Source organism: Aplidium turbinatum, chromosome 17 (assembly GCF_918807975.1).
Source record: "Aplidium turbinatum chromosome 17, kaAplTurb1.1, whole genome shotgun sequence".
In the NCBI taxonomy this organism is placed as follows: domain Eukaryota; kingdom Metazoa; phylum Chordata; class Ascidiacea; order Aplousobranchia; family Polyclinidae; genus Aplidium; species Aplidium turbinatum.
Window position 1 is genome coordinate 10,813,255 of NC_137488.1, and position 22,751 is coordinate 10,836,005.

The following is a 22,751-nucleotide window of genomic DNA, read 5'->3' on the forward strand; positions in this document are numbered from 1 at the left end:
CATAATCATAGATAACAAAATGATAACTTTATTTTTTTATCCCCCTGATGCTTGGATCAAGTATGGGATTCACCTTTACTTTATTTTTCCGAATTTTTTTTTTCTTCTAAGAATAAGATTCCATAGTTAAGTATATTTAGCAAGCAAGAGAACGAGAAACCGAAACAAAGAGACGGGAGTTTTATTTCGCAATTCCAAAAAACAAATTTGAAACGTTTGTTGCGACGAGAACTAGAAAGAGAACCGTCGTAAAAATTACAAAAACGAATAAAATAGATCATGAGAGTCAACAAAGTAAAATTCTAATAGTTGACGTCGTATAAATGTTGCCTTCTGTAAAAGTAACCAAAATTCTATATTCTGAATAAAAACATTACGTACCGGAAAAAAGTTGCATTTATTACACTGTTTCAACGTCAACAGACGCTGGAGAGTTAAGGATTTACTGTGGAGCGGAAGTAATCAAATCACTGAGCAAATAAGTCACATTATGTTTGACCCATTCTAATGGAGTGGACACATATTGACTCAGCCAACACAATTCCTTCAATATCTCCGTAATTTGGAGATCAAAAACCAATTTTAAATGAATGGAAGCATCAAAGCGGTTGCCAAGCACGCAAACGCTTTTTTTATTTTTTGTTAATTTTATATAAAAATGGCGAGTTCTGATGAATGTTAAAATATGTCGATAGTTGATTTTTTTTAAAACATGGTAAGATTCAGCATCTTACAAAATACTTTCTGATTTGGAACATTTCTCTGCATGGCTCTGAAAATTAAAATAATTCTAAAAATACAAGTAGCTTGACTTATGCTGTGCAGTGCTTGATTACACATGAGACGATGCCAGTCGCGTTTACCGTCCTCTGGCCACACAGTTACTCCTCTCTCCAAGCGTACTATCAGCTACAGTAGGGGTCCAGCCTTGTGGCAAAACCCAGACAGAAAATCAACACTTGTTGTCTGGGAAGTTGTGGGTTTACTCGTTTTGCACTAATACTAAAGTGGAGTGAAGAAGACACCAAAATCTTAATTGGCTTGGAATTGACTCGGGTGCCGAACCTAGGTCGACTGTTGCAAACGCAAACGCTCTGGCTTCAAAAGTGTATTACCGCTGGGCGACTACGTTGATGAATTAAAAAGCCTGCCAAGCGATAATTTGCGTACTGTTATTGACAGATTCTCTCAGGCGTCTCTTTAAGAGGGTGGAGCAGGATAAGCTGGAAAAAGGTTTCCACAAGAGAGAAAAACAAAAATTCACCAGAAAGCAAAGCTTCATTTATCGGGTAATTTTGTTTGACGACTGCAGCTTGAATTGGTAACCAGATACTCACACACCAAAATCAGTTATTTTTACATTAATTCAACATCTGCAGACGTTGAATCAATGTAACAGTTACGGATTTTGGTGTCTGGGTATATGTCTGCTAGACGTTGTCCAATCTCACTTTGATGGAGAGGTTATTTTGTTGAACCATAAACAAACGAAACCAATCATCAACACTGCCTGTGTCATGTTACAAAAGAAAAAATCTTTCCATGGGTAATTTTCGCGAAGTGAAAATGATTTTTCAAATGTCCGAGGAAGGCCTGATATGTAGCCGAAAACCATCTCATTTTTTATCAACAAGGTTAAACGCAGCATTGTTGCTTGTGTTTGCGTGTTTAATGTCAGAACAACGAACACGATTGAGATTGACATGAAAGCCATGCCGCGGTTATTTGGTTTCGTCAAATCGCAATAGCGCAACATCTGCGTTTTTCATCAATCAACCTGACAAGAACTATAACGTAAACTAATTTTGGTTATCATCCAAGAACCGTTTCAAGAAACAGAAAAACTTGTTGACAAGGTCACAATAATACATAAACTAAACACTAAGCCAAAACAAAAACCTTGAAGTAATTTTATGAAGGTGAAACAATGCTTTGATGAAGCAATACCACGGATAGATGAACAATTAGCAAATTTCAAAAATGCTGAAAAGGAAAAAAATTGTCGTGTAAGTTAAAAAGTTGCAGTACCAAGTCTCTGAAAGCGGCCCTGAGCCCTGAAGAAGTTTGTTTTATTCTTGGTTTTACTCAAAGGGAGACGGCGTCGTTCGTAAATGACATAAATACGTTAATCTAATGTTGAGCTATTGACTCATTTCTTTGAGTCACTTTCATCTCAACAACATTCATCGTAATTTACGTTGTTTCGCTTCTCTGTTAAATTGAAACAACGCAAAACGCTCATACCATCCCCGTTACTAAAGTAATCAGCAAATTCTGTTGTCATTGATCCAGGAACTCCATCCAGAGAACGATGACGTCATCGATTTGTGTGACATGCGAGAGGCCTTGCATGACCTCGACTCAAGCCTGAATTACTTTGATCCATCACAGCTGATTGAGGTGAATAACTCGCGTCGTAGGACGATAATGAATGTGTGTCATGGACAAACAATCAGTGAAACCTTACTTGGCGTAAATATATTTTTAACTGAATTAATTGACCATTGTGGTGGCATTCAGCGAAAGATGTGTTCTTCGGTTATTTGAAGCCTATTGGTTTCATTCCTTGTTAAAAATTAACACAGAATTCGCGTTACTCATTTAGAATAATTGAAGTAAAATACATTAAATCTAAGCCAAGCATTTCTATTGTTTACGGACTTTTTGATGTGCAAGCAGAGCTAGTTTTTATAGCTTTTTTGATTGAGAAAAAGTAACTTTAGTCAAGGGTGAAAGCTGCTAATACATCTTAAAGGTTTTTGGCAGATATTACTTTCGAACTTCTTCAAAGACATGTGATGCAATTGCTAGGATAATTGAACGTTAAAGATATTTTCTGCCTACTGTCAACACATCTTACATAAGTGAAGCACGCACAACAATGCTTGATAAAATAGCTCAGCATAAAGCAGTGATGTGTGTTCACTCTTTGATTCCTTTCACGTAACATCGTCAATAACATACGATCCTCTGGTGTGAAATAAGCGACACCATCACAAGGGGTTCGAGTGGTAATCCGTATTCATTCCAGCGTTTCGTCAATTCGACACGATCGACTTCTTCCGGGGGGTAGATCAGGTAATGACTACCCGTCTAGCATGGCAGAACGCAGAACAATGTTGCTGTAAAACAACTAAGAATGTAAAATCAAATTTAATTTTGAAACTAAATTATCTCGCGCAAATTTTGAAATTAATGAAAGGCATGTAAATGTTATCTATCAACCATCAACAAAATAACATTTTGCAATTATCAAGGAGACATCCTTGCCACAGGGCACAAGTTTTTTTTTTATTTGCCAAAAATCTATGAAAGGTAAAAGAACAAAAACTTATTCTGTGTACTAAGGTATGAAATTTTAGTGCTACAGCGACTCGTATCAGCTTTGACAATTCATCGTCGAAGAGGAAATGCTTGGTGGCAACAATTTCCGTGATTGAAATTGCAAAAAGCTTTATAAATTTTCATAACACTATGTGATGAGAGTGTCATGAATTTTTCAAAGTCAACGTTAGAGAAATGTTTATAACCAGCGATGTTAAAAACCCACACTCATTATCTCCAGCTGCTTTTTGGTATTAAATTTTATAGGAAATTGTAAAAGAGGGAGGCGTGACATTCCAAGTGTTCTGCGTGGTTGCTGCTTTACATGAGGCTAAGAATCTCCAACAGCCGGAGTTCGCCACACTCACGGGGAAAATCAATGCTTGCAAGGTCTGCTACAGTTTCTGAATGTTTATTGCATAATTATTTGCGGGTTGCGTTCCCAGCCAGCAAATTTTCACAATGATTCAACGTCTGCCAACGTGAATAAATGTAAAAGTTTGAAAAGGACTGCGTTCTGGCAAAGGCTCATCTCCAGATGTCGAGCATATAAATCACGTCAATGCTTGCGCTTTTCCTTTAGAAGTTTTTTTTTCACAAAACTTTTATGACTTGCACGTAGCGTTTTTTGAGATTGATTCGTCTTGCTGAATCAATACTATCAAAATTTTTGCAGGATTATTACGGCAATCTCCTTGGCCCTGACCTAGATGTTTTGCGTTTGGAATTGGAAGCAGCCGGGATAACCGAGAAACAAAGAAATGCGGTTTGTTTCTTTATTCTCTTGACACACACTTTCGCTCATATCTATTATTTGTTCATGTTCAATATTTGTCTTTTAGATCGTGAAGAAGCTTTCGCGTGGAAACAGAGGACAATTGGATTTTCTTGATTTTGTCACTTACGTTCCATTGTTCTTGGACATTCATTCAAAAATACTTACCAACCCTTTACCAAGTTAAACCAAGGACAAACTCCATTTTCAATGAGGCTGCTTGCTAAGCAAAGGCTGTGCATGCCTTTGTTTGCAATTCTACTTTCTCAGCACTTTGCATTATGTTATGTATAGTTTGAAACTCATCATGTGCACTTCAGTGATTCCTAATTAGGACATTAGCCATTATTTAGCATCGCAGGCATTGAGTCATAAAACAATAGTCGGTTTTTATCGCACGTATTTGTGAAACCGCACTGGCAATAATTCTATTTGTGTAAATGACCTTGCTGTGACTTGATGCAAACTTACCGTCAATCACCGTCTCCTACCCATAAAACTTACGCAGGATTAGACCTGAAACCAAAGCCATTTCACTGTGTAGTCCTGTAGGCTGTTCGTTGTGCTTCTCTTTAGCCACTGTCTGTAGCTTAATTGCATGTAGCAAATCGTGCCCTTGTATCTATGCCTTGTATCGGAAGTGCGTCGAAGTTCCTTCACAGCAGGGGTGTCCAAAGTCCGGCCCGCGGGCTAAATTCGGCCCGCGATTTGTTTTTGTATGGCCGAGCCTGTTGTTGCGCAGTGTATTATTTTTGGCCCGCAAACACACAGAAATTATATCAATTCAATTTGCATTTAAAAAAAATAATTTAAGACAGCATTTTCTCACAGACAAGAGAAAAGTTAGAATCATTATTGCGTCATCATTGAAAAATCAACTATACAGTCTTGAAGAGTATAGGCGAGCATTCATTCATTCATTTCGCTGCTAGCGAATTCAGCGACCGCTTTAGGGGTTTGGCCACAATTGAAAAGGACTTATTGCTATTCACTTACTGCGTGAACCCTGATGAGGCTCCGGCACACTTGACCTTCACTGCGACGCCGAAGTCGACAACATCTTTGAGCTTGTACGGCTAATCGGCTCAACATATCTGTGTGAGCAGACGTTCTCGGTTATATAAACTTAAACAAGAACCACTTGAGATCAAAACTGAGCAACTCCGCATACGTGATGTTTTTATGCTTGCCTACCTCAAACCAAGTTTGACTGGTGTATTGAAATCAATACGTCAGTTTCATCCTTCACATTGACACAGCGGCATTTTGCAGAATTTCTGGATGTTGAAATTTATTGTGGAAAAGCAGATAACTTAGGTAGCCTAACTTATAACAAAATATTTATGCCTGCATAGGCTATTGCTTGTATCAAAATGATATTAAATAACACAATATTACTATATAAAGCACCTTTCTTCGAGTAAAACGAAGTTATTAGAAATTGTTGGCCCGCGAGCACTTCCGCATTATCAAATTAAGCCCGCCTGGGAAAAAGTTTGGACATCCCTGCTTTACAGTAATCAATCAGGTAGCGACTCTTATGCATTTTATTCAACGACAGCAAAAAATATTGATTTCGTTACTTGACTAATATTTTTCGGTACGACTTTTATATGTTTCATCATTATAACTTTTGCAATTTTTATATAGCTTCAATTAAAAGCCATAAAATGCTCTTGCTAGAGAGGCGTGTTGAAAACCATCCCAGTCAAGATCAGTCGTTTCTTCTGGTGTCACTTTCGGACAAGTCTGGAAAGTGGAAGGATTTCGGAATGTCGATCTTTATAAGAACTTTTCACCTGGAAAGAGCTGTCTTTCATGTTGACTTATTAACAAAGTTGGCAGATTGGGCCACCTGATCGAATTGTTTGACCCGACTTCTGGAGTCGGAAGAATTTCAGTGTTTCCAAAGACGTTTCCTAATAAATTTCAGATTCGTGTCTGGATAGTTTTGGTCCCGATACCTAAAAACCAGACAATTAGGCTAAGTTACGATTAGCAGCACGCCAACTTCCTTTGACCAATCTAAAGTACTTTTTCTTCTAAACTCGCTTTTGAAGTTTAGTTTTATCAATAGACAATGTATCTCAGCCTGAAGAACTTTTTTTATAACATGGATCCCACTGCAAAGCATTTGCAGGAAACGTTTTAGAGCAAGACATTTTGCCACTTTTATATTCCAAAAATTAGAATGTTGCCTGCATCGGCAGTCGACTGCGTGTAGCAAAAACAGTTTGCAGGGCTAATCGAAATACAATTATAATAGAGAATTTTGACACGATATTTCGTTCCAATAAATAAATTGCTTTTGAACAGTCCTTGTAGTTGGTCTGAGTTTGTCGTCTTTTTAAATGTTCTCCAGTCAGCAATATTTCACAACGAACGATGGAAAAACAAAACTGGAAAAGCGATGAACGAAACCTGTTGAAAATCTGTCCTTTTGAGCATCATGTATGTTCACAAAAACCACGCAAGCTACATGAGACTGATGAAAAGCACTAAAAATTACGTTTTGTTGGTCATGGCATATCGTCCTTGCCCTCTTTCAATCTCGAAAGGTTTTTTATTGACTGGGTAGAGTAATACATCTAAAATTTAAAGTAACTCTCGACGAGCAATGTAAATATTTTCCTTTTGCATCATACAACAACGAGGATATGACTCGAAAGAGTGGGAGTGGTGATATCCAGTCAACAGGTTTAGTCATCAGAAGCTGAAATGACCGCTGACTCGAACACGTAGGTTTGACATGTACGAACGTGGAACAAATGGTTTAATGCTTTTCAAGAGTACGGTCACTTTCGATGTCGCCTTCAATAGTCAGACAGCAAAATCCAACAACGTCTGCAGACGTTGAATCAATCTAAAAATGATGGATTTTGTTGTTTGAGTCGCTAGCAGCACAATTGTAGCATGAAGTAAAACCCTGTGTGGTTTCGTCTGATGTGGCGAAAAAAAAATTAACACTCAGCTACCTAAAATTTGTCCTTTTTGGCATGGACTCAATGCTTGCAGACGTTGAATTGATAAAAAGGTTAGAATTTGCTTATTTAACTAGGAGCGTCTTAAAACTCTGCATGTCTCGATGCTACGCGATGGAAACGGAAAGTCCAGTCATAAGTGTGGAATTATTTTCAAATACTGCAGTGTTGAAATTTGGATGGGCAGTGGGCACTCAATGGGTTTAGAGGAGAATGGCATTGCTTTATTGTCTAACTAAAGTGTAAACGTTCAGAGAAATGCGTATATCTGCTTATCTTTACCAGTTAGCCACGTTTATGTTGCTTACTCAACAACAAACACTTGTTGCTCATAATTGAGGATAACTTCCTTTGACGAAAAAAAACGGTGCAACATTTAATGTGTACGAATGTCTGCTCGAAAGGAAACAAAATTATTTGCACAGAAACTTAGTGGAACAAAACGAAATCGAAACGAAGAAATTTGGCACCGAAATTTTGTTCAGTGCCCCTCGATTCTTGGAGTGGCAAAGGAAACAAAAGGTTTAAAGTAAACTAAGAGGAAAATATAAAAACGTTGCTTCCTATATATTTCTACACAAAACAAGTGATAAGGTTTAACAAAATGGCTTTTAAAAACGCTGTGCCCGATGATTTCAAATTTATGAAGAGGACTTTATTGTCTATCTTTAATCGTAACTCACTAAAATGACCAAGGCATTCGATTAAATGAAGAATCAAGCTGCCTGTAATCTCCAAATGATACATATTAATCTATCGAATAGAACAGCAAATTTGCTTGTTGTTAGGTAATGAAACCGTCATTTCAAGACAATCTCAAGCTTTCAAAAATAAAACATACACTTTTGCAAAAACTATCCGGCAGTGGACCACTGACAATGTATTGATCAGATTTCATGCAGCCAAACCTAATGGGCGTTTCTATTTCAATTGGAATGTGCAGCAAAAACTTTAACTTTTTAGAGACATATCCCTATGACAAATACGCATGATTACCTATGCAAAGTTTGTCAAATAACTGCAATGTCATCTGATGAGCTTGGAATGGGCATTGTTTCTTGAAGAAAACAAAGAATACAAAGCTAGCTACACCAGTGCGATGATCATTCAATAAAATATTTATGCTTTTCGGCCTGCTACAGTTTCGTGGTTTTGGCATTGCCACGCGGCTACTCGTTTGCGGCATTTAAAAAGCTGCAATTTGTTCATACAAGAAGAAATTAAATGTACGAAGCTTTTTTGAAGCACAGTAGCCTACGGAGGAAAATAATTTTGTTAATAAAACATTCGTTTACTCTACAAAAAGTTAATATGAGAGCATCCGATCCAATAGAAAATATCACGAGAGTTTGCTGCCACAAACATCCCTCACAAATGAAGCAGGTGTTTTGTTTGGCTTTATTTCGGCTCGTGTGATTTGGATCAGTTTATTGCACAATGCTAGGTTTCACAGCACCAATATTCTTATCATGTTTTTTTAATCATGAAGATAACTCGCGTGAGAAAAGCAATGGTGTATGAGAGGGTTCGAAGTACTGCTGAAACACATTATTTTGCCGTTTATCGTATGTTCAGCGACGTTGAACCGATTCAAAATGAAGAAAGGTATGTTTCAAGTTACTTGCTATAACAACTAACTCCTTCTAACCTTGAATGCGGTTTTTCATTGAAAAACTCTGCCAAAACGCGGCCACGGTTCAACAAGACCACAAACGCCCGTGTTACAAAAAAAACATGTTTAAATGACATAAAAACATGTCAAATTAACCACACCATGTTGCAAGCAACACTGAGCAATGAGCATCCAAAGTCAAATCATAAAGAATGAATAGTTATGACTATGAAGCAATGTGGTGTTCAATTCGCTTTAAAAGATTGCTGATGCAAGTAGTTTTTCTTTGAAGACGCACAGTTCAAAGTACATTTTGTCTGCGGCAAGGGTCGATTTTCAAGTGCGTTCCGCAAGTACAATGATATAAGAACATGTCACACCTTCCACTAAACATGAAGAAAAATTAGCAACAAGCAAGTCTCTGATTTTTTGTTACACGCATGGGGCTATAACGTTTGCCATTTTTCTTTCTGACCCAGTCAAGGGAAACCGCATGTGATATCGCGAATACAGAAGTTGTGTTCTACATGCTCGTTTTAAGTGACCTTGTTCAACCAGAAATAGCACCACACCCCCTTTACAGCGAAGGCCTTTGGTTTACCAAAACAAATATATTTCAAAACTAAGCAGGAAGCTTTCACGCGAATACTTCTTGTTCCAAGTTCCAACTGAGTTGTAGAAATGAAGTAAGTTAGAGATTACTTTCTAATTTCTAGCTTGTTGTTTGTTCCAAGTCTAACCGACATACGACGTCTTTTGCTCAATTTGAAACACCACTACGAAAGATCATTCCCCCTTTCAGTTTTCATGATCCAGTCATCTATTCTAAACCGCGCGTACAAGTCGTTTTGTTAAACCATATTTTCTAATTCTTACGTAAAGCTTTCCAAGCTTACTTGAATAAGGTTACAAGCCTACTTACTGAGCAGACTTGAACGCATGTGACCTTTGCAAAAACATATAACGATCGACTTGTTGCGACAACAAAACAACATTAAAACGTGTTATATCAACAACTTTTTTACATGCCCAACAGAACGGCATTTGATCGCAATGGATAGAACGTAGGGTAGGCCTCAAAAAGTAATAAATTAAGAAAAATTACCCAAAGGCTACGGATTTTGGTACAGATATCAAAGCGGTGTTAGAACAGTGAAAATACCGCGTAGTTTTGTTCAAGAAAGTTACTGTCAGTATCAGTAGATAGCACCGATACGGTGCATGTCACAAATTTAAGAACACAAAGGCATTAGGCAAGTGGTGGGCATAGCTTCAGGCGAATTAACCATCACCTTTCTCTGTAGTTTACTTTCGTAAGAAAATATGGCTCGACTCCAGTTAGGATAAGAGAATGCGAACAGTTTCTGAACAAACATTGAGCTGGGTGATTTAAGGCCCTTTTGTGTTCATTTGATCAAGTAAATACAGCACCAGTTATCTCCTTAAGCGCTGTTCTGAGCCTGGTCAAATATGAAAAAGAAACGTAGAGAAAACAAAGGCAAAACACAACGAAGAAAAGAAGCTCAGTCATCCATACACATTCTTTTCTACACAACGGTATTAGCTCTCACCCAAGGGTCAGGTTACTGCTCTGGCCAGCAAACAAAATTAAATCTAAGATATTAATTCTATTGCCGCAGACGTTGAATCGATGTAAAGAAAACTGTTTTTTCCTCGCTTGGTGTACAGTTGTACGCACACAGCCTTCAATGAAAACATACCCGAACCCCGCTGTGCTAACGTAGGAGAGCATTGGTGTTGCTTTAATGTTATCTTACGTATAAACGACGCAAAAAGATGATTTGTGATCAACAATGCTTCTTCAGCGATGATAAATGTCGTATGTGGCACACTCGGAGGTTTTGCGAGATTCCAACAAAAGACCGATTTGAAAAAACAGATGTGTGTGTGACTGTGTGCTTTGGGCAAACCGACGTACTTCTGAAGTCAGTAACGAACTAACGATGATTCCAGCAATCAGGATTTCCCAAATTTACGATGACCTTGAAAGAATATTAATGTGTAGGTTGCATCTTGTAAATTGAAAGCATAATTTCGTTGTCTGTTAACAGACAAACTTGATGCTTACACAAAACATCATGCTACTTTCAAGACTAGAATATACTCTTTTTCTTCATAAAGCCTTCTAATTCGAGCAGATTTCTCAGAAGTTTTAGTGCCGAATCACGTGACTTCACACAATTATGTCTCTCACCCACGAGGCAAAAGCATTAGCCTTTGCGATCACGCCATAAAACCAAACCAATTGTCCACAGGAGCGACAACAAAGAGCGCCCTTTGTACCAGGTTACATTTGTGAAACTCATTCAATGGTGTGAGCTCGGCTTACATGTCAAATTTTACTAATAGGTTTCTTTCCCTTTAAAAAAAGAAAAATATATTCCCCATCGACTTTTAGTTCTCTATTATGGGTAGATGCCACCGAATAGACATTTTGAAAGCACTGACAGAATATAGTATGATTGAAACTGCAAGTTAACCTGCAGCCATGAAACACACAAATAAAACGTTTCACATCAGCAAGGCGTCCAGTTTAATTTTCCTGATAAAATGTCAATCTGTTTTCCAACACTGGATACGCTGTGGTTGACAACTCCATATACACATCATGATGTTCAAACGTTATGAAGCGTTGTTTTGATGTTGCGATAAGTACAATTTTGGAATAGCCAATGATAATAAAACTTAGCTGACATCAGTAACGAAAATCGCAGCTGCTTTTGAGTTTTTGAACCGCCAACAAGAAAACCAATTTCTCGTCTAAATCGATTTCCTAAACATCATGTTTTTTCAACGTTACCTTGCACCAGCACAACTATTCTGTCTCACCAATAATTGCGACCACTGAAGGTCTTAACTCAAGAAAGCAGGCAGCTCCACGCAAGGTAACAAAATGTATTGACAAAAAACGTTCGAAGTCAGAAGTATACTTACAGCAATGGAAAAATGAAAAATCGATTGAAAAGTATGGTACAATTACAGAAAAAACGTTTTCATTAAAGTCAAGCATCTGGGAAAATTATTTAATCAGGTGATTGGAAAGCCATGAAAGCATGGATCGACTTGTCAAAGACAACGGAGAATTGGGTGGAATGAAAAAAATTCAATAAGCTACCACACTACAACAATACAGTATCATACTTGCACGTACAAAACAACAAAGGCTGGGAGAATGAGGACCGTTGTACTTGAAGGCTGAAGCTGATCATTTAAAATTTTGCTATCGCTTTGCTGTCAATCAACAAAAAGACAGTCAATTCTGTCGGAACAGAGTGACAAAACAAAACACAAAAATAATAATCATAATAATAAGAAAAAAAACCCTTCGCATTGTGATAATTGAATTGATGTGACAATTTTGAGAGTTTGAAAACATTTTGAAGATTGAAATCAACAGGTAACCAGATAAAATTAATTATCGTTATAGTTGTTGAGTGTGTCTAAGATGCGCTTTCTGACAAACGAACCAGTGAGTCAGTACATTGTCCAGACAAGGCTAACAACAAATTATCCACTTTTGGTGACTCATGCCTCAACAGCGTTTCTAGTTTGAAAAAGTTGTCGTTTTTTGCATGTTTTAACGTCTGGTGATGTTGAAACGATATAGGCTAAACTCAACAAAATTTTCCAACTGGGGACACACAAGGAGTTGAATTGGAACAATTTCATCTTAAAATTATGTATTTTTCAGCAATTGAATCGGCTTCAGATCTGATTCACAGAAAGACAAAAAAATTACAACTTGCTAAGTTAAGTTGTTGTAAAATGAGCCACTTTTGCTGGCTGGGATATTGCTGATGCATTTCACAACATTTCAGCTAAAATCCAGCAAGAAAAATCGGTCCTTTTTGTTGCTAGAAAAGATTTGTTATGAAAACGTGGCACCAAAAAAGGGTAAGCAACGATATACCGCATTGCGATGGCAAACATTATACAACACTCACAATCTAAGTATTTTCGCATTAGATAGTGAACCAAAATCAGCAAAGCTAATAAAAGATTCGTTTCAAAATAGAGGAGTTCTTCAGCATCAAATTTTGACAATACTGCCTGTATGCCATTCTAACATAAATAGTATTATTTCTTAAAAATCACTTCAAAGAAAACTTCAGAAATGCCGCGAGTTTTGAAGAGACCTAGGTTTCTAGACAAATGAAGAACATACAATATAATGTTGTTACTTTTTTGTAAGTTTAATGGGTACTTATAAATAAGCACATTGTTGAGCAGAGAAATCGTTATCGGTTGAAAGGTTGTTGAAAAATCAACAAAATTTACCAAAGCGCAAATATCCAGCTAGTTAAGGTTGCAGTTTTTATATTGTTTAACGTTCAAAGAAGTTGTAACAATGTGAAAATAGCAACCATAGCTGGCTAGATAAATGAGAACAAGCGGTGTTGTGAAAACGCTTTTAAATTTGAATGTACGCATTCTAGAACAACCCAGACAGCAAAATCCATCACTTTTACATTGATCAGCGTCTGCAGACGTTGAATCATTGTAAAAATGATGGATTTGCCGTGTAGGAAACGACATGCCGCCAATGAGGACAACTGAAAGTACAGACTACAGATATAGCATTAAGTTAATTATACAAACAGCAATGACAATGAAATACTTATCAATACATTTACGTCCATTCAACATCGTTTGATGGAATTTCAATGGTTAAGTAGATTCATTGGACAATATAGGTAGTTCTAGGTGGAGAACCGTGTCTGTTCAATCCCAATAAGGGTAGCATGATAAAAGACAAATAAAGAAATAAGTACCCAACGTTTGACAACAAACCATCATATCTTGATTGTGACAAGTCGTTTTTGTTTCAAGAAAACAAAGCGGCAACAAGCTTATGAATTTAGCTATGACTGCAGTTAGTCATATGATGGTTTTTTAAATTAAAAAAAAAAAAACGGTGGCGCTGCTTAATTTACCAAGTAGGAAAAAGTTTAAAAGTTGCATTATATTTCTACTTTTTTATCAAAGAATAACATCCAAACCTGCACAATGGTCTGAGATCATCTGTCGAGATGAGATCATCTTTGTCGAGATGAGCTCAAACGAAGCTCGGTCTAGGTGTCAAATTTTGAAGATGGAGCCTGTTGTCCTCTTTTATGTACAGCACAAAATGTTGGCACGCCATTGTTTTTGTTGCAACCTCACGCAAAGTACTCCTGGCCTTGTGTGTATTGATATCCTGACGGCGAGGCAGGTTTCGTGTCGTCGTCAAGAGCGTAACTCCCTTCATCTTTTTTCCTCATCCGATAAGCTATCAGGGTGATGATGCAAATGGCGAAAAGCAATCCCACACAACTTCCAGCAATGAGTGCTGAAAAGGACAAAAAACACTTCAAATACGAATTCATGATACCCCTCTTGGTCTCAGACAGTGTTTAATATTCATTGAAGTGGAGCTTTAGAAGTATTTTCCTCCAACTGACCTGCTAAAAATTGACTGTTTGCAAAGAGTGATCCGGTGGTTCCCGGTGCGACATCCACATCACCATCTGTGTCCTCTTCCAGATCAGTATTCACATCAATCTCTTCTTTTTCCTTTCCCTGGTTAGGCAGGGAGATACATTACGCGCGTTCACTTCATGCACAGAAGGTCACAAACCACCCAGCAAAAATGCCGTTTTTACATTGGTTGGACAGGACAGGCAAGCAATACACGCCCCATCAAGGCTTTTTAACGATATCATTCAATGTCTTAATGTAAAATTAAATTTGAAGACTTACTTCGGGAAATTTGGGCGGTTGTGTTGATTCTACTTCTGGTACTTCCTCCTGTAGAAAAGTATCCGGATTCATATTGTAAATCACTATCTCGTGCATATAGTTTCGTGTTTGAAGTACCGTACATAGTAGAAATATGAAGTTGACAAAAAGGATATGACAAGAAAGCAAAAATTGCTGCATTCAGCAGCCTAGCAATAGATTATGAACCATGGCGATCGCTATGTTATGAACCTACGTTGTCAGAATCTTTGTCAACTGGCGTATCCATATCTTCTTCTTTGGCGACAATCTCTAGATCTACAACTGGGGGTGCTTTTGATGTTGTTGTTGTTGTAGTAGTAGTTGTTGTGGTTGTAGTTGTTGTCTTTTCCTGAAACAGAAAGACGGGGGTGAAGCGTCAAGCGAGATGTTGCACTAAACAGCAAATCAGTCGTTTTTTACATTGATTCAACGTTGAACCAATGTAAAAAACGACTGATTGACTGTCTGGCTGCAAACTCCTTCAACGAACGATTACTTAAACGTTGTTACTGGACGTCTAAACAATAAAAAACCTAAAGATTTGGCGTCCCCCGAACGGATTTGAGGCAGGAAATAAACGTTGCTGCAGAGGCAGTTCATAAATATTAATTTTAGCACGCCATTGAAAAACCAATTAGAACCAAGACGCTGTACAGTAGGCGGCTACACATTCGACCGCGCAAAAGCCATTGCGATGTTCAAAGTCCATCGGAAACTAACTGCTTCAGGCAGAGTCGCAGTGGTACTTTATGCATGAATCTTGACAAAATTGATTAGGATGATATTCTTCTTGCTTATAAGCCAGCAATTCAGTTGAAACCTTCTAATTGTTGTAACTAGCGTCACAGACAGCGTCTGTAAACGTTAAATTAATGTAAAAATGACGGACTTTGCTATGTGAGCCCTTGTGGGGTGTTGTCTCGGTGTTAGTTAGCCTTAGCCAAGTGTATAGTTTCAGCCTTGTAATGTCACCTGCATGATGCTGTACAGTTAAATGGACTGGCATAAAGGGAAAATTCACGCAGGGCATGTATTGATAACTTCAACTGAAATTACATTCTGTCATTGACTGTGTATTTCAAAAGGTGAATGGCACCTACAAAGCTGCAAATTAACTTCTATCAATTAGAGGGCAACCAAACTGAGCGGCAGTGGTCGAAATATCTTGGACTCACGAAAGCGCTAATTACTAAAGTAAGAACTGTGGAAATCACATACAACGTGTATCACAATGTAGCATTGACCTAAAAATCACCAGTCAAGCAAACCTCAATTTCCTCTTCAGTTACTCTTGCTTGGGTTGTTGTTGTTGTTGTTTCCGCACTTTCAGTCACTGGACTCTTTTTCATCATTTCTCCTAAAATTTGGCTTTGTTAATCCATTGTGAGTTTTAATAAAGTATACCGTACTACGTGCATAGTTTCAACATTGGGCTACATTGTCCGACTATAACAGTTAAAACAAATAGATCATATCATCTCACTAAACAGGTCTTGAATATGAACTCTGACATTCAAGAAGTTATTATTCTACAATTGTATAGCACTGTTCTACAGCAGCACCAGAGGATAAACCCAATCCCAGCACCTCACACCCAAAAAGTGTATCATTAGGTTTAACATGCTGTGATCATCAGCATATGCTGAAGTTATGCTCCAATGCTTCATACATCACTCAGCATCCATATATCTACTTGACCAGTACTCTTGTTTAAACATCCATAATTACATGCTGAGAAGAGATTTCGTCAATTGAACAGCACATTGTTTTAAAACTTTTACAACTCTTGACAGGCCAAAACACTTGCTCAAGAAATTCACAAAAATAACCAACCGGAACCAGAATCTTCAAAGGCATCTTCATCATCACTGGGAACTGTTCGACTGTCCATCTTTCCTGATCCTTCTGAAGGGCTTTCATTTTCAGACATCTCATGCTCATCTGTTTGGGCATGAATCTGTTGAAGTCAAATACAGTAGTACATTTGTACAGTATAAATGAGCTGATACAATCTTTAGAAACAAGCTGTATTAGATAAATTTAAATTAATCAAGATTACTTTGAGTGTCTTCAGAAATACTGCACATAAATTTGATATTTATGATCAGTCAACTTTGAAAGAATGAACAGTGGCAGAGAGCCGAAGACATTAACATTTTAATGTTTAAATCTAATCTACCAAGTTTATAACATTTTCTTGAGTATGTAATGTGTAAGTGATTATCTTATAATTTTATCAAAGGCAATAATTTGTGAATGATTCCACATAATGAAATCCTTATTTGAAGTGGTAGAATTAGTATTATATGTTGCACTTAAAAAAGTTGTTAATGCAATGCATATATACACTCACAAATCACAATACAGTCCAGACTCCAGTGGTATACAAACTTATGTGGATCAAACACGATTAAATGCTTACAAGCACAAATGCTTAAAAAAGCAACAGCTAAAATAATGCTTAGATGCAACAATTATAAAAATGTGATAACAAACAAGTTTTGATTACAAGTAACATTTTATGAATACAAGTTAACAATTATTGAAACTGAAAAATGCAAGTATGTCTCAAAATTGCCAGTCGACATAGCATCAATGGTTTGTATCTAACATAACCACATGATATAAAAAACATTCCTAGCATGAACCAGATATGAAGTATAAAGAACTAACTTTGTTTAAACCAGGGGTGGGGAACCTTTTCAGTATTGCGGGCCACATAAAATGAGAAATAACACAAGCGGGCCACTAAAAATTTCGAAATTTTATTTACAGAAAAAACTGATTCGCAGCGGTAGGTGCTTCCAAACAGAGACACATATTTCAAAGCATGTTCCCGCATGACTGGAAAATCACCAGCATTTATGCAGCTTTGATAAAAGTTGAGCTGTGGAATGTTTTGGTACATCGCTTTCAACGTACCGTCATTCTGGAGATCTACTATTTCATGTTGGAAGTTATTAGGAACATCATTATTAAGAACATCTTATTGTTTTCAAGTTGTACTTTCCACAGATGTAGTTTAGCTTCAAATGATTTCACTTTTGCAAACAAGGAGTTCAAAAGCTGATTCGGTCCCTGCAACTTGACGTTGAGCTCGGAGAGGTGCTCGCTAATGTCAACCATAAACGCTAGGTCACACAACCATTGGCTATCAGTGAGTTCGACGACATGGTTTCCCTGATTATTCATGAACTGATCGACTTCGTTTCGTTTCATTTCTTCATCGACGGCCATTCGCAATATACCGAGAATGCAGAGCCTACTCTTTTTTGAGCTGTTGTTTCAATATATTTTGGGTAAAGAAATTTTGACGCGGGCCACATGGAACAGTCACGCGGGCCACATTCGGCCCGCGGGCCGCAGGTTCCCCACCCCTGGTTTAAACCATAAACATTTAAAAAAGTTACCTCTTTACTCAAATTGTAACTTTGTTTACTTATTTAACATAACCTTTATACAAATCCAACAAAAGCATTTTTGTATTTTCACAAAGCACATTAATACACTTTGATTTTAACAGCTAGTAGCTGCATGCATTGAACAGCTCTTCGAGTGTATTAAAATTTTAAATGGTAAAATAGGCTATGAAATTAAATTATCTAATAGAAAGTGAGAAGATAATAAAAAATATGAAATATCTGAATCGTAAGTCGTAACAGTAAAACAGATATATACATACTACATAGTAAAACATTCTAAAAAAAATAGTGGCATAGGCCTATACAGACATAAAAAATAGACATATAGCATATATTCAGTTTCAAGTTCAGTTCCGTTTAAGCCTAATTCAACACATACCTGTAATGAACACAAAGCAACAAGAAGAACACACAACAAAAACTTTTTCATCATTATGTTTTGCAGTCTTGATTGAAAACTGAATAAAAGTTGAGTTGCTTCAACAAGTTATTCTTTTCTCCAATGGAAGTGGCTACAGTTCCAAACTGCCGTATTTCACAGAAATATATCCAAATATGTATTTAAGTGCACAGTTCAATGGTCAAAAATTCTTGTAGCACTTTCACTTTCAACTGAAGTATATACCAAATGTTTTTTAAAATAAATAATGCTGTAACTAAAAAACATGTTGAGTGCCCATGGTGCATTTAGTTGTACTCGGTCGCATAATTGCATTTCAACCTACAATTATGGTAAAAATAAGTCATGTTTTTTCAATATACCAGCAACATTTCGCACAATGATTTTTAACTTTTTTTAAGCTTGCGGCACAGTAATATGTTTTGGAAAATATTTTTAACCCGCTAAGTGCGTAGTTAATTCTTTGCAACTTGAGTTACTGTGCACATTTAATTCAGCAACTCCCAGCATTTTTCCTCGCATTTTAATTCGTAGAGTATTGGGTAATTCCCAACCCACAATACTGATTTTTACAGCATAGAAATATTTGCAAAGGAACTGCCAAAACATCATGTTTGTATCAAGCAAGCCATGTAGGCTACGATAGGCTATTCAAAATTTGCCCAGACCCAGAGCAATGTGTTCTGTTGTTTATCTAATTACCGGTACTTATAAAAATTCTTGTTCTACTTTATACAATATCTTTCTAAAAGGGTGAATAACTCCAACCTAACATTATACTTTCAGTTTTACAAGTAGTGAAGCATTATATAAAGGATGACCATAAAAGCCTCATTTCATACTTGCATCATAAAATTATAACAACATCCAAACTTTTGGAAGTTTTAAACAAACAAGTATTGTAATTGTAAATATTAAAACCTGCGGTGTAAAATATTTCTCATACAGTGTTACGACAACAATAACACCAGAGCTACAACATATTTTGAAATCTAATATTGATACAGAAACAACTGTTCTCTGACAGCCAAGGTCATTGACCTGTTCAGTTACTTTACCGTAGTATATACTTCTTAGAAGTAGAAACAACAAGAGAATAAGGTACATTTTTTGTAGTTTTTTGGGAAATTATAGATTTTAAACCACAAATAAAGTTCTTTTTATTCATTTTAATTCTTAACATTATCCAGCGAATACAGTGCCATATACATGCATTTTAAACTAAAAATTTAAAATGTATAACAATAACTTTATCAACAGCAACCCTTTAAACATAATCACACTTTTCTGAGATTCGAATAAAAAAATTTAGTTTAGTGTTCAATATTTGCATAAATATATGATATAAATTCTAGAAAATTTGGTACAATAGCACATAGAATACTGGTGCAAAACAACAAGAATATGGTAAGATGCTGAAAAGCCTTGACAAGATATGTGTTGGTACTAAAATTATGATAAAAAAACACAGTGAAAAAATTCAGCTGTCATTCACATACAACACCATAATAATAATAAGACGAGTGATGTAACCAAACAACAATGTAGAATACTATTACAAAACAACCATTATAGGAAATGTTATAAATCCAAACTTCTCATCCACTCGACAAAAAGTAAAAGGTATGTGAAACAAAATGGCATAAATATATTAGATCATTCTATGATTACTTTTCAGTATGCAACACCTGAAAACTTCAAACATGTGTACGGCATTTGATTTTATTCGAGTTAGCCTACTCAGAACTAGCATAAGTGGCTAAGTTTGACAATTCAAAAATTAAATAGCTCCAAGCCTCCAAAACACCTGTTGCTTTATTTGATTTTGTTATGGAAAACTTGTCAGTAAAATGTCACAAAAAATATCCACACAGCAAATCAGTCCTTTTTTACATTTATTCAGCATCAATCAATGTAAAAGATTACTGATTTGCTGTCTGGGTATATATTAGCTGAACAAAAAGATTTATTTTCCTGCCTTCCCATTTATGTAATCCAATTCAAAGCGTAGAAATAACAAAAAAACATGCAGGCTACTAATTTCTGTCAAAAACACTTTCATATGAAGAATGAACATGCAAATTTTCAGAATGGGTGAGTAATATTAAATAACCAGATGTCATAAACAGGGAGTCGAACCGTTTGATTTTTCCGGTTCGGGTCCGGTTCTGGTTCAAAGATTGTTTCAAAATTTGGTTCAGTTCCGGTTCAGGTTTGAAGAAACTTAAAACCGGTTTTATAAGTTCCGGTTCGGGTCCGATAAAATTAGGCCTAGGCCTACTATTGCCCAACTACTAACTAGCCAAATTGGGCGTGAAAACCGCAAGGTTGGCAACACTGATCTCAACACTGCTTTGCTCAATTAACTTGCCTTTGTTGTTTGTTGCACAAGTTACAATCAAACTATATTGTCTATGATGTCACAGAACAGAAGTTGTTTACCTCAAAAAATTCCTCTCCAAAGCATCGATGATAGTGGATCGTGTGTTACGGAATAGGCTATAATTCATCAGTACAATGTGGCCTCCAAGATAACAACATGCTACGTACAGCTTCACTTACCACAATGCGAACAATGACGTAATGCTGGAGTGAACCGCTTTTTTCAACCGGTTTGGGTTCGGTTAGGGTTTAAGCTAACTCAAATTTTTGGTTCAGTTCCGGTTAAGGTTCACACAAAATCGCACCAAAACCGGTTTACAAAAATCCGGTTCGGGTTCGGTTCGACTCCCTGGTCATAAAGCAGTGGAAATACCATATGTACTGTAATACTATGGTCTTGTAGTTTCACTGTTGACTGCTGTAACTGTTGAGGCTACTTATTGTACGGTACCTTCTGTGCTCTCTAACCTAAATATTTATGTAAGTAGTGTATACTACTTTTGTATTATCTTTGTAAGGTATGTTACTTTGTTTGAATAAGTAGCTCAGCTTCTTGCCTACACAAATTTCTTTAATGTGCGTCTTCATGATGTAGCTATCCTGTCTATTATTATTTTTATAAGTTTAACACCACACTTCTGGCGAAAGGTTAAAAAACTAATTAAGTTTAATTAATGCTTGAACTTTCTTATCGTTCTTTTAGATTAAAGGATTTTTTTCTGCAGAAGATAATGGCATAAGATACAGTACTCTAAAGTCTAAATCACTTGTTTCTACCTAAGGTGCAAAAAAAAAGTAATTTAATACGCTGATAAACAGTCTTAACACCATTTTTTTTTATCTTTCAGTATTATTTTTCTCATCAAATTTCATTGTCTACTTTACAGTTTACACTCCGCTTTTATTCAAGGAAAAGGTATTCTCAAACCCAAGCTAGCTTGTAATTGTAACAGCATCATAAAAGATCGAAGTCGAAAAAGTTCCAGATAACAGCTGTCACAAAAGGAGCTGCAACGACACCTTGCGATAAAATGGATCGTAAAATTTTGCAAAACAGTAAGCTGAAATAATTAGGGTTCTGAGTGAGAGAGATGGGGGGGGGGGGGGGAGAGAGAGAAACCTTTTATTTGATCTGTTGCGAAAAATAGCATACGTTACAAATATAAACCGGTACAAATATATTCAACAACAGACAGGAAACAGCGAAAGTCTATGGGTAACGCTGCTAACGCAAGTGATGTTATAAAAATATTTAGGCCTAGAGTTGTTCACAATCGCTTTTGGCTACTCTGCTGTCTGCAAACCTGCGGACATTTATGTTATTTTGGACAAATGCAAAGCATTCACAACACTGACTGGTGAAATTTTACTTTTGATAAACCGTGATAGCAAATGGCATTAATTCATCTCTTGAGTTGAATTACCACTTTTTGGCCCCTGTTAGTTCATGCGCTTGTATTGTTTTACATGCATCCATTAAACTTTCATTGCCTCAAAAGTTGAATTCATTTTTTGCGTTGGTTGGTTGTGAATCTTTATCCTCGGACTGACAAAGCCTTGATAGGTTATTCCTGGCAGTTTCGCATAGGCTACTTGTAGGGGCTCTTGACGCAGGGCCGGTTACCGAGATTGGCAAAGTGAAGTTTTCCGATTGTTGAAGTGTTGTTGTCGGGGAATTATTCCATTCATTAGGTGCCGCTGAATGGGAAGCAATCCTGAAATGCGTTGCTCAAGCGCGCACCCCGAGAGTCGAACCAGCGCCGCGTGATCTTGAGCCGGGCGCGTAACCACGGTTCAACTTCTGAATGCATGTTCAACAAGAATTAACTCTTTTCGTAGCCTGCAAGTGAGAAACGAAGGAATATAGTCTACTCCAGACAGTGGCATATGTCGCTAAGGCTTACAAGGCATCGTGGCCTGCGTAAGACTAAAGACTAAACAATAAGATGCGTGGTTTACTGAGATACAATAACTGAATTGTCTTCTTCTTAAAAGCCATGAGAAGCCTAAATCAAAGCAGTACGGTAACACAATTTCTATAATTTTTTTATCATTTATATCGTATTTTGCATAA

At 36.9% G+C, this 22,751-nt stretch overlaps 2 protein-coding genes across 2 annotated transcripts in view; one reads left to right on the forward strand and one right to left on the reverse strand.

Moving 5' to 3' along the window:
- Nucleotides 1-5,774, forward strand: part of LOC145786923 (uncharacterized) — an 18,743-nt gene extending 12,969 nt beyond the window's left edge. The window contains exons 21-25 of the mRNA XM_082598665.1: nucleotides 1,183-1,289; nucleotides 2,293-2,400; nucleotides 3,592-3,714; nucleotides 4,001-4,090; nucleotides 4,167-5,774. Of these exons, the coding sequence (XP_082454791.1) occupies nucleotides 1,183-1,289; nucleotides 2,293-2,400; nucleotides 3,592-3,714; nucleotides 4,001-4,090; nucleotides 4,167-4,286 (548 nt within the window). The 3' untranslated portion in view covers nucleotides 4,287-5,774. The remainder of the gene's footprint in view (nucleotides 1-1,182; nucleotides 1,290-2,292; nucleotides 2,401-3,591; nucleotides 3,715-4,000; nucleotides 4,091-4,166) is intronic.
- Nucleotides 5,775-11,594: 5,820 nt separating this feature from the next.
- Nucleotides 11,595-21,510, reverse strand: LOC145786389 (uncharacterized). Its single transcript, XM_082598036.1, has 7 exons — nucleotides 18,275-21,510; nucleotides 16,307-16,430; nucleotides 15,742-15,830; nucleotides 14,688-14,822; nucleotides 14,453-14,500; nucleotides 14,155-14,272; nucleotides 11,595-14,042 (listed from the first exon to the last, which is right to left on the reverse strand). The coding sequence occupies exons 1-7, from the start codon at nucleotides 18,326-18,328 to the stop codon at nucleotides 13,873-13,875; spliced, it is 738 nt and encodes a 245-aa protein (XP_082454162.1). The 5' UTR covers nucleotides 18,329-21,510; the 3' UTR covers nucleotides 11,595-13,872.
- Between the last annotated feature and the right edge of the window lie 1,241 nt (nucleotides 21,511-22,751).

Bases quoted from the DNA above. Each gene is read 5' to 3' on its own strand.
- LOC145786389 (XM_082598036.1), bottom strand. From the start codon at position 18,328: ATGATGAAAAAGTTTTTGTTGTGTGTTCTTCTTGTTGCTTTGTGTTCA. The intron at 15,831-16,306 runs GTTGGTTATTTT...GCCAAATTTTAG, and splicing joins CTTTGAAGATTCTGGTTCCG to GAGAAATGATGAAAAAGAGT. The intron at 14,043-14,154 runs GTCAGTTGGAGG...TGTCCTTTTCAG, and splicing joins AAACAGTCAATTTTTAGCAG to CACTCATTGCTGGAAGTTGT.